This window comes from Haliotis cracherodii, unplaced genomic scaffold (assembly GCF_022045235.1).
Source record: "Haliotis cracherodii isolate W230 unplaced genomic scaffold, xgHalCrac1.p SCAF_2, whole genome shotgun sequence".
NCBI lineage: Eukaryota > Metazoa > Mollusca > Gastropoda > Lepetellida > Haliotidae > Haliotis > Haliotis cracherodii.
Genome location: NW_027266275.1, coordinates 6,045,891 through 6,065,655, shown reverse-complemented (window position 1 = coordinate 6,065,655; position 19,765 = coordinate 6,045,891). Strand labels below are relative to the sequence as shown.

Below are 19,765 nucleotides of genomic sequence, written 5' to 3'. Positions count from 1 at the left end.
TGACCTTACATGTGTTTGTGACGGGTGCCACCGGTGGGGCAGGATACGCTCACCTTTTCGCGAACACCTGGTATCATTACTATTTGATAGTGATTCATAAACACTTGCTCGTGATATAGTCGGAATTGTACAATCTGCTTTAATTATGCAGAGATTTTTATTGGATATGGAAAGGATTTTGTCGATTTATTCACGCTCACTCACTAACACTAACATGCTGTGGTTATGACGTTACAGATGATATTTGACAAGTGAGTAGTATATTACTTTGCTGACACTGGTAAATCATGAAATGAGAGAGGTTAGTATACAAGGAAACCTCATTTATCCGGACTGTATTCTAAAGATCCCGGTGAAATTTCAACTATACAAGCAGCGAAATACAAATGCATATGGATGCGTAGATGAGATGAATTCAATTTGTGTTATTTCATTGCTTGTCAGCTGCAGAGCCAAGGATCTTCCCATTGGTGAGGTTGGATACAGGAGGAAGCACAACATGATGCCTGTTGTTCTGCGTAGTATATACATATATATTGTAAGTTTATTTCTGATGATTGTAGTACTATGTCTTCATATATAGAGTGATCTCCCTTAGTTGTGGTTACACGCTCCGTCTCAGCGTTTGCTACTTTCGTTGTCCTCTCATTTAAGAGAGCTCCACTGTGTGGAGTTTGTTTACAGTTTGTGATTCACTTCCGGGACTGACTACCTCATTCGATAAGCTTTGCGTTGTGAGGTTTCCTAGGTCGAGGCACCTATATAAGACAAGACGAGGGCAGTTCGAGGCATTCTACGACCTGACATGCGCCTTGACTACAGGTCAAGTGCTAGCGGGTTAACTATTGAAAGAGCCACTTTTTGGCACTGCATCCTACACGGTTTCCTGGAACCAGGAAAGGAGCACGTACATGTACCTCACTCAAGACATTCAACTGTGACACATTCTGGATTTTTGTGAGTGACCTGACCATTATAAGAGAGCCTATTGTTTATTGTTGCAGTAACATTTTTATGATTGTTTATATATAACTGTGTTTTTCAATACAATGTTATGATTGGTCATTGTTCTTGTGTGGTTATGTACTGATTTCACAATATTGTTCCGAGTTGTTCTGAGTTTGATGTAACGCCGATTGAATATCATTTCAGTTATATCACGGCTTGTCAGCTTAAGATGGTAGCTCGGAAAGCCCCAAGTTACACAGGATATCTGCTACTAAACCGGTGTTTGTGATGGGTGCCACCGCTGGGGCAGGATACGCTCACCTTTTCGCGAACACCTGATATCAACACTATTTAATAGTGATTCATAAACACATGCTCATGATATAGTCGGAATTGTACAATGGACTATTTATGCAGAAATTTCTCTTGGATTTGAAGAGGGTTTTGTCGCTTTATTTTTGAAACGCATGAGCACGGGATAGTGATGACAAAATATGAAACATAATCAGGGCAAATCTGGGATTATATATATATATAGTAATAGAGACGATAGCTGGAAGGGACGTTGACACAATGCACACAAATACTTTCACATTAGATCTACGTTTGTCATTCGATAATGTGGTATCGAGTCGACTGGATTATACACATATTAGATTAAACCTTTCTATAGAAATGATGACAAAAGGTTCAAACCACTGGAATCCTTCGCACACAAAGAAACAAATATACAAAGGGTGATTATTAGATATTTGGCCAAGTCCATGCGTAGATTTTATTTATGTTATGCTTAGTTTATTATAAATAAATATGATCAGTAAAAACACTTCACAGATATGTTAATGAAATCATAGCCTTAAATGCTTGTAAATATATCTACAAATATTCATGTAGGTCAAAAATGTAATTATGTGTTTGTGGGAAACAGTGAGTGAGTTGGGTTTAACGCCGCTTTTAACATTATTCCAGTTATATCATGGCGTGTCGGCTTACTGTGGGAGGAAAGCCCGAAGTGATGCAGGCCTCAGACGTTTACCACTTCGGTGACACCCATGAGCATGTGTATGGTGCAGACAAACTTAGAAACATAATCGGGGCGAATCGGAACCCGCAATCAAAGGTTTCTGGCCCAGTCGTCTAAGGCGCTGCGATTCACTGTGCAGAGCTGCGTCCCTTGGACACGTCAGAAACCTATGATTGCGGGTTCGAATCCCGGTTCGCCCCGATAATGTTCAGCTAATCATCATGTATGTTTGTTCATGGTTTATTAATAATCATTGTTAGTGTCAATTGGGATCTTGAGCCTTTAGATTGCCTTTAGCTACAATTATCTGATGATAATATATCTGTGAACTTTTAGCACGTTTCCTATTATTACTTTACCCTGGTCTCAGGAGCACAGCTCCGTGACAATTGTTTGGCATAGCAACCACAATGTTTATGGAACAGAAACACAAATATCCCGTTCTGATTATCAACATTTGAACATCCGAGCTGAAAATATAATTGATAAGCAATTAATAAAATTGAAGGGAATTCCTGAGCTCGATCGTAGCGCCACCAGTGGTTATTACAAGTTATGTGCATTGTATGCCTCTCCCATGTGTACCAATCAGATTCTACCTCTCGTATTACATGCATTTGTTTCAAACAAAATGGTGGCGCCCAGTCAAGACGATCTTATCCATAATCAAGATCTATTTTGTGATAAAACGGTTCTTACTTCGCAAAGTACATCAAATCACGTGAGCACCTGGATTAAAAACATGAAAAGATTTGGAAAATATCTGTTGACAACGAGTTGGCGATGCACATGCTTTACAAATCCTGCAATCGACCGAACTCTGCATGACAGTTTACGAACCGGATTTCGATATCGGTGCGCGATTTTGATTGGACTATGCATAGACTCGTTAGTCCAGCCAAAATGTAACTCCATAATCCCAGCCTAGTTCGGCAAGGGTGGAAACTGGACTTTTGTAGTTAGTTAACTCTCTTGCCTCGGGAAGATGAGGGAATATCGACGTAATACATAACCAGAAACAATCTGCGCATTCAGCAGTTATAAAGAACGTCTCTGAGCGAAGAGGAAACGTTAAAGAAGGATGAACAAGAGAGCTAAATAACATCACATCCTTCAGAAAGAAAATTTGAGCGCGAAGCATCAATGGCTATTTACTGAAATAGTTTTGACAGTACCCTGTCGACTGCGTGCAATGTTCCTTCTGACCAGACACCCAGCATCCCATCCGCCCACGAGTTGCTGACCACATACACGTCATCTGAAGGTGATGGCTTATCATTATTTCAGCAACCTCATCTTCTTTGAAGCCGGGCTTGAAGCAGTGCCAGCCAGCCTCGAACGGGTAACGGTCCCACAACATCATCCCTCCACCAACAGCCTCGGGAATATCGGATTGATTGACATTGTAGATGAGGCTAAGATACGTCTCAAGTCTGTTCTTGACGACGTCGGTAACACCATTAGCTCCAGGAAGACTGCCAGGGATGGGTGTCCCGAACTGACTCAGCTCCCGCCAGTAGCGAGTCGTTTCTCCGTTGTGGTAGGAGGCAAGGATGATAGATACATTGTTAATTCCTGTAAACCAGTGTTTCTTCACGGGAGATCACTGTCGGTGTCGGTAGTGTCAGGGTTACCGGTCTTCCACCATTTGTAGGAGTATGCCAAGAACATCTTTCCAGCTGAGACGTCCAACACCGAGCTGATACTATTCATAATGACAGGATTGTTCCAAAACGTGGGAAAGTCAACGTGCACCAAGCAATTTGTCGGAACTGCCAGAATTACTTTCTTGGCGCAGATTGTCACCTCATTGTCATCCGTCTGAAAATAATACAATCACTTATTAACCAATATCAATTACCAGTAGTTAAAGACTAAATATACTTATGTCATGAACACATCTTTCACATTAATGCGATACCTGACTACATGCAGCTTAGGCAAACACTCCATGGGGGTCGCCTCAGCTAAACCTAATCAAAATTATGGTGCTTGATTCCAGAGCCAATTAGGGCAAGACGTCTTACCCTTTTGTCGAACACCTGGTGTCATCACTGATTGTTAGTGATCCATTCATATAGCTTTCACCGCTATTTTGCCTTATACGCTCAATGGAATCTGTTTCGGCGGATAATCGAGACTGGTTATTCTCTGACATTGACGTTTTTTTGTTTTCTTGAGGCAAACAGACAACGTCTGTCACAGCAATCCAATTTGAAAATACGTCCAGTTATCGCCATTATTTGTGTGACAACGTGAAATGCACTGATTAAAACATAGACGACTATTTTAGATCTGTCTGTCGATGTTATATAGCTATCCAAGTTTCACTGCCTTTCTATAATAAATAATCCATGAATGAGTTTTTCTTTACCGTGAGAGGTGTCGTGACACCATCGACTGTCTGGGTCTTTCTGAACCTGAGGTTGTATCCCCCAGTCTGCCTCTTCTCCATCCTGATCAGCTGATGGTTCAAGTGGAGATGGTGGCTAGAAGAAATATATAGTATAGTTTAGTTATTGAACAGACCCGTAAAGATCCGGGGTAGAATAGATCTTCAGCAACCCATGCTTGCCGTAAAAGGCGACTATGCCTGTCACTAACGGGATCGGGTGGTCAGGCTCGCTGACTTGGTTGATACATTTCATCGATCCTAATTTCGTGGATCGATGCTCATGATATTAATCACTGGATTGTCTGGTCCAGACTCGATTATTTACAGACCGCCGTCATAAAGCTGGAATATTGCTGAGTGCGGCGTTAAACAACCAGCCAACCAACCAACCAACCAAGTTACTGAACACTATCGAGCCCAATTGGGATACAACTGTGCTTCATTTTGAATGAAATAAATCAAATGCCATAGACAGGCGTGAATTTACTCTCCATGTATGAAAATATAATATTAGATCACTCCTGGTAGGTGATTTCAATATGTTGGAAAGAAAGAAGGCCGGTACTTTTTTAATACGTTTGAATACGCAATACGTTTTGAACAAGCTGTATTAATGCATCTGGTAAATCTTTAATTTTCAAACGTGTGTACAGCTCATAAATAGTTTTCACCTTTTACTTCTTTGTCGGAATATGTCCATGAGTGTCGTGGGCAGTCTCCCCATTCCCCCCTCAATTGCGTGGAGAGCTGACGAGGGCGAGTTGGCCATTTTAACTCCGTGCAACGCCCCCTGTTGGTTGACCAAGCCCATTGCAATACAAGCTTGTAAATAACCGTATGCCTCCATGGTAGCGTAATGACTATAAAAGTTCAACTGACTGAAACAAATCAAAAAAGGTGATTTGTATTTTGTTTCTGGATAGTAAAAAATAGATCAATGGTGATCGATTTAAGAGGCTGTAAACGTATTTCCTCGAGGAAATCTGGTCTTCGGCAACCAATGCCGACTAACGGGATCGTGTGGTCAGACTCGCTGTTTTGGTTGATGCATGTCATCGTATTATCGTAGATCGATGCTCATGATGTCAATCACTGGATTGTCAGATCCAGATTTGATTATATACAAACCACCGTCATGTAGCTGGAATAGTGCTGATTGCGGGTTTAAACAACAAACAAACAAAACAAAACAAACGAAAATGTGTACGTCAGCCAAGGCACCTTATCTCGACGTCCATGAGCTGACATCCTTTAAAGAAATATCGCGTTATAGTCCCGGGTGGTTTAGATAGCTGTGTGTTAACCTGTATTTTTGCCAACGTGAACAACACAACAAGCTCTCAGTTTTCTTAACTTAATGTTTGCTTAACTATTAATATCATTTTTGTTATCTTTACTGCGTGTCAGTTTCCATCTTTGGCATTTTACAATTTCATTTGATGGTACAGTCATAAAAATGTCAATTTTCTATACCCCGGACTTCAGCTTGACGTCATTGTTATAACTATCTACGTTACTGATAAAATGCATAACAATAATCAAAAGACATCTCTGCTGAATGAAACGTCCCCTGTACGATTCCGACCATATCACAAGAATGTGTTTAAGTTGCACTATGTAAGGCATTAGCAAAACCTTTTAAAGGTTTTATGGTGGACATGTGGAGGACGTTTCTAAATGTGAGGCATCAGTGACAAAATGATGTCCGATGCAATTCCCTTGTTTGACTAGTACCACGTGGCTCGATTTTCGGGTGAACAATTAACTTGCCTTTGCATGTGTTTGTGACGTGTACCAGGGTGGGACAGGATACGCTCACGGAAACCTGCTACCATCACCCTTTGATAGTACAGTAAACTACGGTTATAACGAACACGCTTATAACGAACTGACGGTTATAACGAACTAACTTTTTAGTCCCGACTATTTGCTGTAGTTATGCTGTATATATGCTTATAACGAACTACGGTTAAAACGAGCTAAAATAGTAGTCCCCTTGAGTTCGTTATAACCGTAGTTTACTGTAATTCATTAAGGCATGCTCATGAGACTTTCGGAATCGTACAACCGACTCAGCTTTCAGCAGAGATATCTTATGCCTATGGTAAGGATATTATCGCTTTTATTTTCTTAAGAAGCAACCACATCGCTAGCTATCAGTTGTACGACAATTACATGTCTAACTCTGTTGTAAACATCGGACGAGTGTCACACAGTAAACGTTGGTTAACTCGAAGTCATGGGAACCATTGGATACTATGTCGAGTAATCCGTAGCAGTGACGATATTTATCAATCGTAAAACGTTGAGAATATTCCGCCCCGCTGACGCACACGCACGATGCTTCTAAATATAAACGACAAAATTGTCCATTATCATAACAAATAAGAAATTATAAACACACCTCATCTTGTAGACTGGGACGCCATCGTTTGTCGTCACTGAGTACATCTCCTCTGGAAACTTGGTGCTGGTTATGTTCGTATTATTGGTGAAGATGTCCCTTCGGGCATAACAACAATATACAGTAAACTACGGTTATAACGAACACGCTTGTAACGAACTGACGGATATAACGAACTAACATTTTAGTCCCGACTATTTGCTGTATTTATGCTGTATATATCCTTATAACGAACTCCGGTTATAACTAAAAATAGTAGTCCCTTTGAGTTCGTAATAACCGTAGTTTACTGTATGAATACCAGATCTTGTGTATTCGAACCGGGGAAGTAGAGAGGAGGCAAGTAAGACCATCACAATTATTTGTCTTTTTACTTCATTTTGTTGTCAATGTTACATTTGAAATGTAGCCTATATGCTATTTATCATGCTCCGACGTTCATACAGTTTGGCCCTCACTCTATGAAGGTTCTCCAATGAACACACGCAAAGTGACAGTCAATTCTTAATTATACTTTGTATGTGCGAATCGTTTTGTGTAACTGGGGCACATCTGAGGTTGTTGCTGTACATGACAGAACAATAACAGAACCGAAAATCTTGATTTCGTTAATCTTACCTAATGAGGGCCTCTGGAGGTTTCCTTTCTTTGGCCTTCAGATTGAAAGGTGTTTTGCTGCCTGTGAGATCTTCTTTGCCCAGGTGAGTCCCTCGCAGATACCAGAGTTTTTGGTTCCCATCGCTTTTCTGAAATGGAACGATTTTTAAGCCAATCTCGATTGCAGTATTTATAAGAATACTATGATCCGTTCGAAACCGCATTGCCCCAAATTCAAGATACGTCCCCGGGGCTTCAGGCAGCTCGGCAGTGAAAATAAGGCATAACATAACATAATGTTTTGTTTGTTTGTTGTCTATCACCGCACTCAGCAATATTCCAACTGTATGACGGCGGTCGGTCGGTCCAGTGATTGACAGCATGAGCATCGATTTTGCAATTGGGAAACGATGACATGCATCGACCACGTCAGCGAGCCTGACCACCCGATCCCCTTAGTCGCCTCTTATGGCACGCATGGGTTGCTGAAGATCTCTTCTTCACGGGTCTATAGCATAGCATAGCATAGCATAGCATAGCATAGCATAGCATAGCATAGCATAGCATAGCATAGCATAGCATAGCATAGCATAGCATAGTGGAATACAATGCAATACAATTATGCTTAATTTTCCAAAGCAGTTATAAGCATACCTGAGTAGAGGAAAACTTAGTAGTTCATGACAACAATAGCATTTGCCTCCCAATTTCAAAGGAAAGCGATGAAGCGCGAGCGAGTGGACAATGGAGGGGGGTACTTGAATGTGCGTTAGACCGTTGAATCCTCCCTAAAGATGTGGTAACAATGGGGACAAAGGATGGTATTGATACAAGCGGAGTGAAGGTGTTGACACAGGTGCTAGTCGTCTGCTAGCGGTTTCCCGTTCGTCGTCTGCTAGCGGTTCCCCCGTCTTCAACGGGTTAGATGCGAATAAGAAAAAAGTTCGTCTGCTTTTGGACAGTCGTCTGCTGGTTTTTTAGTGACAGTTGTACGCAACGAACATGTCTTCATTAGTCTACAGGGTGTGTGTTGAAAGTACAATCATACCGCAATAGAGACGGGTTGTGTCAACACGATATGCGCCGGATAATGTAAGGAAAAAAAATGTACGTCGAGCTGGATCAAATTCATCTTGTACGGTCTACACGTTGTACACCATGAACGTCAAACAACCTGTATAGAAATCAGCAAGCTAGCAGTGTCGTTTAATCACATTTAGCGCGCAAGAACGAGGTCGTCATGTCACCCTGCATTGACTATAACGCTGAAGGCAGCCGGATTTCGAATCACCCGCGCTGCGTACTATTATGAACCATTTGTAAAGAAATATTCAGCCCTGTCCCGACTTGCATAGTTGATGTTTCAACGCTAGCGTTTCCATTTAACGCGATGACAAATAAGCCCTACGGTTTGAGTTTTAACCGTGTAACATGATGTGCACAGTTTTACTTCAGAACGTGCTATTTTGAAAAAAGATAGACAACTTATAAGTGCCAAGACAATCCAGTGATCAACAGCATGAGCAGCGATCTGTGCAACTAGGAACCGATGGCACGTGTCATCCGAGTCGGCGAGACTGACCAATGGATCCCCGTCGTCAGTCGCCGATAAGCATGGGTTACTGAAGGTCGATTCTATAACCCGGGACCTTCACGGGTGTAGTATGACGAAGACTATATACTAATATGATCACTTTTTTAACATACTCACAAGTGTGCTGTGAAGAAAAGAGTGTCTTCCAAGATTCCCTGCACGTGTAAGACAGTATAAACTCTACAGTAGTGTAGCCCGATAAACAGTTTTACTCTCGCCAGCAAACGGATTGGACGTGAACAACATGAAGAAAGCATCAGAGATTAGACTTGACCCTAGAGATATATTTAGGAAGACTACGTTGAGAAAATCACAACAGAGAAAGAAACCACAAGCAGTCAAGAAGTCGACGCTGAAGACAAAGAAGAGACAGGTAACACCTAAAATGAAAACGATGACAACCAAACAGGGATCGAAGACAACACCCCAACCCGTGAAAATACAACATGTGTCGGAGGTGAAGGCTGTGGTGGAACGGGCACTTGCTGCCTTGAAGCGTCAACAGAGTCAAGGGTATAAAAGAAAGCTTCATACCCTCTAATCGCACACCGTATTTGGATCACCATGGGGGTTGCCACCTGTCCGGACTGTGAAAAAATGTTTTCAAGGAGAGATGTCATGTTACGACACAGGAGAAATAAACATAGCATACCGCCGCCGTTACAAGCCCACCCGCCGCCGCAAGTCCACTCGCCATTACAAGCCCACCCGCTAACGCCGCCACCGCAAGCCCATCCGCTACCGCCGCCGCAAATCCACCCGCCCACTCGCTAACGCCGCCGCCGCCGCAAGTCCACCCACCGCCGCCGCTGCGTCAAGCCAACCCGCCGTTACAAGCACATCCGCCGCCGCCGCCGCCATCGCAAGTCCACTCGTGGCTGCCTCATTTACCATGTATATCTGATCTTCGAGAACAATTCAAGTTCCTGATTCCCTCAAATGCGCTCGTTGTGGGACCCAGTGGTTGTGGAAAGTCTGTGTTTACCTCTCATGTACTCCGGCATGGCCTGATCCAACCCCAACCTACCCGCATCGTTTGGTGTTATACTCAATGGCAGCCATTATATCAGGACCTCGGTGAGCAGCTGCCTCAGCTGACCTTTGTAAAAGGAATTCCCTACGATATCTTGGACGAGGATTACTTTGATGCTCGTCAACAGAACGTGTTGGTCCTGGATGATTTCCTGGCCGAAGCAAAGCACGACAAGCGTATTTCGCGGCTGTTTACTCAAACCTCACATCACAAGAATGTATTGATCTTTCTCTTGATACAAAATCTGTTTCCGAGAGGTAAGGAATCGAGAGACATTGCTTTGAACGCGCATTATGTCACCCTGTTTCATTCCCCAATAGATAAACAGCAAATCAAACTCTTCGCTCGTAGAATTTTCCCCGAACATATGGATCACTTTATGGCTATGTATGAAAAGGTTGCTGAAACACCCTATGGACAACTCACCATCGATCTAAAACCTACCACCAAAGATAAGGATCGACTGCATGTTAACCTCATAAATGAGGAAAACAGGAGAACAGCAGCACAGTCTGAACCTGATCTGCGTAGGGAGAAGTTGACTACAACAGAATCTCTGGATAGTCCTCTGACACAAGAAGAGAGATTGCCCCAACATCAGCTCACGCCAATTGAAACCGATTCAGACACGAGTAGTGAGACATCATTGACTATGGCCACGGCTTGCGCAGATTGCGGGGTGCTGATAGATAACATGCACGATCTGCAGCGACATATCAAACACTGGTGTCCGGCCAATAGCCTTCAACCTAAGAGAAAGCGTGCCAGACTCGAGAGTGATGACGATGACAGTGACTTTGACGACCTAGCCTCTTCCCAGAAAGGCAGTGGTCTTGCCGTCAAACCTCCACGTGGGAAAACAACATTCACTAATATGGAAGCCGAGGAGTGGCAAAATGTAGGCTTACAACGCATCTGGAAGCAGGTGTACGATACGTTTCTTGACAAGATGAAACTGCAGAAAAAACAGTACAAGCGACAGGGACGAACGCAAGAATGGATTGAGAGAAGAATGAAACTGAGGTGGGAGGATCTAGTGCGTAGTACTCTCAACTATGCTATGGAATATACCACGTACTTTAAAGAGGCACCTCTGTTTCAAAACATGCTATACAACCTGGGAGACATGAATCCTTCCACGGAACAATCCGTTCTCAAAAATAAAATCAAACTCCTCCTAAAACCCAAGATGAAAGAGATCCTGCCTTTGATGGATATGCCGGAAATAGAAAGTGAGACTGAATCTGATAGCGTTGCAGAGGATAACGACGGTGATGACGAGGAGGAGGATGACGATCGTGAGCAGAACGATTAGGCATAAATACCCATCACTACTGTATCAGTCTAACAGTCTGAAGAGAATGCCGAGTCAACGCCACGCGTCTAGTTTGATTCATATTTTGAAAACACCTCGTAAACTGAGGCGTTTGAACGATAAGAAACGCCGAATTTCCCTCTACGTGAGAGGAATTGTGAAACTGGGACCCCCTGGACGGAAATCGTTACAAGCAATGGATAAAGCATAGACTATAGACAACCATTCAACCTTAAAACATTCAACAGTGCGAAATGTGTTTCAAAACATGGACTGGCTGTTTAAACAATAGGGCCTTCAGCAGCAGCAGCATGTGTATATGAGTGACTAAATAATGTTCCAGAGTGAATACTATTGTCCATTCGTATATCACAGCTTTGTATGGAACCAACTGACTCGAATCAATAAATGATACGAATGAATTGGTTTTTCTCAGTTTTTTTGCATATTAGTATATAGTCTTCGTCATACTACACCCGTGAAGGTCCCGGGTTATAGAATCGACCTTCAGTAACCCATGCTTACTGACGGGGATCCATTGGTCAGTCTCGCCGACTCGGATGACACGTGCCATCGGTTCCTAGTTGCACAGATCGCTGCTCATGCTGTTGATCACTGGATTGTCTTGGCACTTATAAGTTGTCTATCTTTTTTCAAAATAGCACGTTCTGAAGTAAAAACTGTGCACATCATGTTACACGGTTAAAACTCAAACCGTAGGGCTTATTTGTCATCGCGTTAAATGGAAACGCTAGCGTTGAAACATCAACTATGCAAGTCGGGACAGGGCTGAATATTTCTTTACAAATGGTTCATAATAGTACGCAGTGCGGGGTGAATCGAAATCCGGCTGGCTTCAGCGTTATAGTCAATGCAGGGTGACATGACGATCTCGTTCTTGCGCGCTAAATGTAATTAAACGACACCGCTAGCTTGCTGATTGTGAAGTCTTATCTATTTTGTCTATATATTTTTTCTATACAGGTTGTCTAACGTTCGTGGTGTACAACGTGTAGACCGTACAAGATGAATTTGTTCCAGCTAGACGTACATTTTTTTTTCCCTACATTACCCGGCGTATATCGTGTTGACATAACCCGTCTCTATTGTGGTACTTGTACTTTCAACACACACCCTGCATTCATCAAACCAGGTCGCACGCTCTAGCGAGCGCGGGTTATTTGAATATATAACGTGAGTTGTCAAGCGCGCTCAATTCAAACTGGGCTGCTTGTCTATTTAGGGTAGCACGCCATACACATAGCTCTATTCAATACCCTTTACTTTTGTTTTCTTATGAATTCTTTTCTGTCTTATAAACACACACCTTTCATTCCCCCTCACCTGTGACGCGCTGTTGATGCATTAGTCATCCTATCCGAACACGTGACTTGCGCTCGCTCCGATAGGCTAGGGGGCTCTTTCAGTCTGGTGGTCTACCATGGTCTACCAAAACCAGCTCCTGCCTAGTGACACTATACTACTTACCTGGCATCGTACGATCAAGATATGTAGCAAAGTTCAATAAACATTAGGACAATAATGACATGACAATAACATGACAATAACATGACAATGACATGACACCTGATGTCATCACTACTTGATAGTGATGATAAACACAGGCTCATGATATAGACGGAATCGTATACTCGACTCTGCTACAGCAGAGGTGTCTTGAGCCTATGATTTTGTCGCTTTTGTTTAGCGAAATGTGCACCCAGACATGTCTATATAACTAGTACACTTCTATATATAGCTAGAATACTGTCATCATGTAAAACTCAGGTGTACACGATTGTTTAAGGATTTCGAACTTTAGTATCAAGGAAACATTGACCCGTTTGCGCAGAACCTACCGTTGTCTGCCTTTGTTGTGTTTGTGGTTGCCATGGTATCTGTGAATAAAGAGAAAACTATAACATGCGACACCGATTTCAAGATGGGTGATTTTTGAAGATTCGTTGCAATTTTCACAGTTCAGTAGCTCATGGACCAACTTCGCTACTTTTGTAGTAGCGTCAGGTCAAATGGGAGTATCTTGCTCCATGGCACTATTTACTGACCAGACTCCTTGAACGTGTAACTCAAGTAATTCTAAACCCATTTTTTTGTCTGAACACTAACATTTACAATAGATAACACTACACCGGGTAATGGTTATTCAGTCAGGGTTGAAATTGGGTTCTCTGGAAGGAGGAGTGCCAAAATTAGTTTTTCTTTCAGACCATCCAGTATCTCCATTGACATTTATTTACACCCGAGGACAAATGAATGTGTCACAGTGTTTTTCGGAACACATTATTCACGTCACAGGAATTGGTCAGAGATACTTACACAGACTGAAAGAGTAGAGTGACGCCTTCCTGATTCACCTATTGCATCAACAGCGAGCGTGGGCACACTGGCAGAGAGCAACCCTTCCTGATTCACCTATTGCATCAACAGCGAGCGTGGGCACACTGGCAGAGTCCGACCCTTCCTGATCCACCTATTGCATCAACAGCGAGCGTGGGCACACTGGCAGAGAGCAACCCTTCCTGATCCACCTATTGCATCAACAGCGAGAGTGGGCACACTGGCAGAGAGCAACCCTTCCTGATTCACCTATTGCATCAACAGCGAACGTGGGCACACTGGCAGAGAGCAACCCTTCCTGATTCACCTATTGCATCAACAGCGAGCGTGGGCACACTGGCAGAGAGCAACCCGTCCTGATCCACCTATTGCATCAACAGCGAGCGTGGGCACACTGGCAGAGAGCAACCCGTCCTGATCCACCTATTGCATCAACAGCGAGAGTGGGCACACTGGCAGAGAGCAACCCTTCCTGATCCACCTATTGCATCAACAGCGAACGTGGGCACACTGGCAGAGAGCAACCCTCCCTGATCCACCTATTGCATCAACAGCGAACGTGGGCACACTGGCAGAGAGCAACCCTCCCTGATCCACCTATTGCATCAACAGCGAACGTGGGCACACTGGCAGAGAGCAACCCTTCCTGATCCACCTATTGCATCAACAGCGAGAGTGGGCACACTGGCAGAGAGCAACCCTTCCTGATTCACCTATTGCATCAACAGCGAGAGTGGGCACACTGGCAGAGAGCAACCCTCCCTGATCCACCTATTGCATCAACAGGGAGCGTGGGCACACTGGCAGAGAGCAACCCTTCCTGATCCACCTATTGCATCAACAGCGAACGTGGGCACACTGGCAGAGAGCAACCCTTCCTGATCCACCTATTGCATCAACAGCGAACGTGGGCACACTGGCAGAGAGCAACCCTTCCTGATCCACCTATTGCATCAACAGCGAGCGTGGGCACACTGGCAGAGAGCAACCCTTCCTGATCCACCTATTGCATCAACAGCGAGAGTGGGCACACTGGCAGAGAGCAACCCTTCCTGATCCACCTATTGCATCAACAGCGAGCGTGGGCACACTGGCAGAGCGCAACCCTTCCTGATCCACCTATTGCATCAACAGCGAGAGTGGGCACACTGGCAGAGAGCAACCCTTCCTGATCCACCTATTGCATCAACAGCAAGCGTGAGCACACTGGCAGAGAGCAACCCTTCCTGATCAACCTATTGCATCAACAGCGAGAGTGGGCACACTGGCAGAGTGCAACCAATCCTATTCCACTTATTGCATCAACATCACGCGTGAGCATATATTTAACAAGGACGGCACATATGTCGAGTCCAGCAGAGTGTGTCCACTTTATGATCCGTATTGTCTTTTCCAACAAACACCAACATCACAAGCGCAATAACCCTGTTCCAAATGAACATCAATGACTGCGCCACCGTCTCTACCAAGAGATATAATGAGGTTTTCGTGCTTTAATTAACATGTTAAAACACAAGCGTTATTGTGTTGTTCACGAGAGACTAGGCACAACAGTATCAATAATAATGCAGAAGCAATAATGTGAAAAGAATCTCCTTATTGCATTTGTGTGGGATATCAAGCGATTGGAGCCATTCGCCTTATCCAAGTCCCTAACCACTGCCAGGAGTGAGTGAGTAAGTTTGGATTAACGCCACTTTTAACAGTATTCCCGTTATATCACGGCGTGTCAGCTGATTGTTGGAGAAAAGCCCGAAGTGATGCAGGTCTCTGACGTTTACCACTTCGGTGAAACCCACGAGCACGGGTCATGATGCTGACAAACCTAGAAACATAATCGGGGCGAACCGTGATTCGAACCCACAATCATAGGTTTCTGGTGTACCCAAGGGACGCAACGCCGCACAGCGAATCACGGCGCCTTAGACGAATGGGCCACCTGTGCCCCCTACTGCAAGGAATCTAGACTGGAAGTCTCGCGCACGAGACTGTCACGTGACACAAAACAACCTTCGGCGACCTTACGATGTAAAATATGTTTCTGTTTCTGTTTGTCTCCTAAAATATGCATACCTTAGTGGATAGCTAACTTCCGTTAACTTGGAGGGTAGGAGCTCCACGTGCATGGAGTGAGTGGGTAAAGTTTTACGCCGCATTTAACAGTAATCGAACCCTGGATTTCGACTTGAAAAGAGAGCGGAGCTAGGCTTCTCAATCGCAACCTATATGTTTTGTTACTTTATTTAAGTGGCATTCAGAAGTCTGATAAACAAGGGAGATAGTTCCTGAATGTGAAAACTTCTTTATTACAGTGAATGTGACGTTTCGTTTTCTATACTAACACTAAAGTAGGGAGGTCATATGCTTGTTTATAACTGACAAGGCTGAATGATGGTAGATTGAGTGAGTGAGTGGTTATTGTTTTACGCCGCTTCTGGAAATATTCCAACAATATGACACATGTGGGGTATCGAACCCGGGACTCCGGCATGACAAGCGAACGCTTTAACCAATAGGCTACTGCAGCGCCCCTGATGATAGATTAGTGTTTATACAACAGATAAGGTTGAAGTATGTAGCCTGATGATATACATATTAGAACATATAGAAAAACACAAGGTATGATGGTAAAAGAAATACAGTGATTGGTATTCACAAGTTGATTGGAAGACCCGTAAGATGAGAAGGATTAAGATATATAAACAATTCACAATGGGTAGGCTGTTGTGATGTAATAATCCGCTGTCTCTTACCATATTCAAGCAAATCCAGACCACAGCATCCATTTGAACACCATCAACGTACTCACGAACATTCATACCAACTACAAGATCAGGAAACTCCTAGAAGCCATCCACACTAAAATACTCCAACCAGCCACCAACAGAGCCCAAGGTTATTACATCCCAATAGCCGACAATGAGATGTTTCATTTTGATTTGAGTCAAACAAACATTACCTTATATCCAGCAACCTGTCCATCCATCCATCGTCCATCAGTGACTTTCTTCTCCCTGAAGGTCATTGAACGTGCATTAGAGATGCTGCCTTTAGTGAACACACTTTACACTTCAGCTCCACCTATTTGCTAATTAATACTAAGCCCTTGTATTTCGTGATTTAGATTGAAAGTCCAGATTAATTACAGTGACATGAATGTAAACAAGCTTATTCAGAGAAAAATGTTTTTTGACAAAATATGGCATTCGTAATTTATAGATTTACGGTTGGGCAGAATAATTACAGGCTTACAACTTATTTGAATCATATACCCCTTTGTCAATTCATATCAAATACAAAAGTGACTATCAGGGGCAATGTCGATACACTTTTGTGAGGTAAAAAACTTCATCCATAAGGTGGAAGGTGAGCCCGGAAGTGAGATGTGGCTTACTTCACAATGTATGTGTATTCCTCAAACCGGAAGTATTCACACCGGAAGCGACGATTACTTTAGATAAGTGAAGTTAGCTAGAGGCATGGCATTGTCCTGAGGTTGACGTTTTTGAAACCAGGAATGACGCCATCAAACCGGACGTACACTGAACTTTCACTCTAAGGTAACAATTGGCATGACAGTTTTCTGCGTTCACGTATTGAATTAAGTGTTTTCTGCGACTGAAAGTGACATTGCATCTCAGCAGCTGAATGTATGAGTTTACATGGTGATTATCATTACTGATTACTCAGCTATATCGTGTACACGCTTCACAGACAGTAAACGTCTTAAAGTGTTTAAGAAAAAATGTTATTACCGTATATCATGTATCATTGACAAAAGTTTCTTGTCAGGGCATAAACAGTGTAGAGGTATTAATCGTCTATTTCATAACCACATGAATTACTCATTAAAACGCAGTAGTAGGATTAAAAAGAGCAATTCATCATTACGAGCATATTTAGTGTCAAAATATGTCTACAATTGCTCCTCGTATTTTCTCCATGGAATGAAAACAATTCTGCGCCGTGCAATGAGTAAACAGTGCAGCGATTCTTGCAAACACAGCATGTTTTCAATCATGAAATACACAGAACCTTCTGTCACAAAGCCCAGTACTAGTAATTGCTTGTAGAATATTAAATAAATACCGTTGCATATAACTGCTGCCCCTATTGTTGCGTATGGGAAGGATAACGATGGAAGATGGTTGGTGGAAGGTAGATGGTTGATGGTGGATGGATGTTGGAGTATGAAAGATGGATGGTGAATTGTGGACGATGGAAGATGGATGGTGGATTGTGGACGATGGACGGTGGATTGTGAGTTGTGGATGTTGAATTGTAGATGGTATATGGAAGGTGAATGGGATATGGTTGATGTTGGATGGACGATAGGTGTTGAAGTATGAAAGATGGATGGTGGATTGTGGAAGATGGATTGTGAGTTGTGGATGGTGAATTGTAGATGGTATATGGAAGGTGAATGGTTGATGTTGGATGGACGTTGGGTGGTGGACTTTGAAAGATGGCTGGTAGATTGTGGACGATGGAAGATGGATGGTAGATTGGAGTTGTGGATGGTGAAAGATGGCTGGTGGATTGTTGACTATGAAAGATGGATGGTGGATTGTTGACCATTAGTGGTGGACTATGAAAGATGGATGGTGGATTGTTGACGATGAGTAGTGGACTATGAAAGATGGATGGTGGATTGTTGACGATGAGTGGTGGACTATGAAAGATGGATGGTGGGTTGTTGACGATGAGTGGTGGACTATGAAAGATGGATGGTGGATTGTTGACGATGAGTGGTGGACTATGAAAGATGGATGGTGGGTTGTTGACGATGAGTGGTGGACTATGAAAGATGGATGGTGGGTTGTTGACGATGAGTGGTGGACTATGAAAGATGGATGGTGGGTTGTTGACGATGAGTGGTGGACTATGAAAGATGGATGGTGGGTTGTTAACGATGAGTAGTGGACTATGAAAGATGGATGGTGGATTGTTGACGATGAGTGGTGGACTATGAAAGATGGATGGTGGATTGTTGACGATGAGTGGTGGACTATGAAAGATGGATGGTGGGTTGTTGACGATGAGTGGTGGACTATTAAAGATGGATGGTGGGTTGTTGTCGATGAGTGGTGGACTATGAAAGATGGACGGTGGACGATGAGGATGGATGGTGGATGGTTGATGCAAAATGGACGATGGGTGGTGGACGATGGGTGGTGGGTGGTGAATGGAAGATAGATGGTGGGTTGTGGGTGGTTTACGACGGATGCTCGGTAGTGGAAGGCTGACAATGGACAATGGATGGTAGGTGGTGGGTGGTGGATAGTGGGCGGTGGGTGGATAATGTATGTGCCTCGTGGAAGGTGGAAGATGGGTGGATGGTGTAAGGTGTATGTATCCTGATGGAGGGTGGCTTGAAGGTGGTGGTTGGTGGTTGGTATGGTTCCCGAGAGGGGGCATCACTTTCCCGCCTTCAGTTACGGCCGCAAGAAAGCGACAAAGCGACAACACGAAACGAGAAAGCGATAACACGAGACGAAGAAGCGAGAAAGCGAGAAAGCAATAGAGTGAGAAAACGATAGAATGAGAGAAAGTAACAAAGCAAGAATGCAATAGAGCGAGAAAGCAGTCTTTCAGGGATCCATATCTATAATTTTCATTGCCTTTTATGCCTTAATCTTTTCAACATTTTATATTCGAGATAAATTTGTTAGATATATATACAGAATGCCATCTCGTTTCGTTTGATTACATGCACGTGTTTACGTTCTTGTACTGTTGTATATCAGAAAGATCTTGCAAGGGAAATAGAAGAGAATTAAGGACCTGGTATCCAGCTTTTTCTCATACAGCTTTTCCTTTTGATGTTTGCAAACGATGTAATACTTATTGCTGATACAGCGCTTGGTCTATAGAAAAGAATAGACATTTTGGAAGAATATTGCTTTGATTATAAGTTATCAGTAAACATGGATAAGACGAAGGTTGTTGTCTTAAGAAATGGTGGAATTCTTTCCAAATATGAAAAGAAGTGCAAGTATTTGAATGTGTGTAATCTTATTAGTCTTTGGGAGTATGGTTTTAAAGAAATTTATCTTGGCCCAAACACTGGAATAATGCAGCATCTCCGGCTAAAAGG

General features: G+C 43.2%; 1 protein-coding gene and 1 pseudogene across 1 annotated transcript in view; one reads left to right on the top strand and one right to left on the bottom strand.

The window, feature by feature from the left end:
• Positions 1–3,123: 3,123 nt before the first annotated feature.
• LOC139469440 (aplysianin-A-like) lies at positions 3,124–7,658 on the bottom strand (annotated as a pseudogene).
• A 1,548-nt stretch (positions 7,659–9,206) lies between these two features.
• LOC139469435 (eukaryotic translation initiation factor 5B-like) overlaps positions 9,207–19,765 on the top strand; it is a 29,060-nt gene continuing 18,501 nt past the window's right edge. The window contains exons 1-3 of the mRNA XM_071251601.1: positions 9,207–9,335; positions 10,033–10,171; positions 10,316–11,293. Of these exons, the coding sequence (XP_071107702.1) occupies positions 9,207–9,335; positions 10,033–10,171; positions 10,316–11,293 (1,246 nt within the window). The remainder of the gene's footprint in view (positions 9,336–10,032; positions 10,172–10,315; positions 11,294–19,765) is intronic.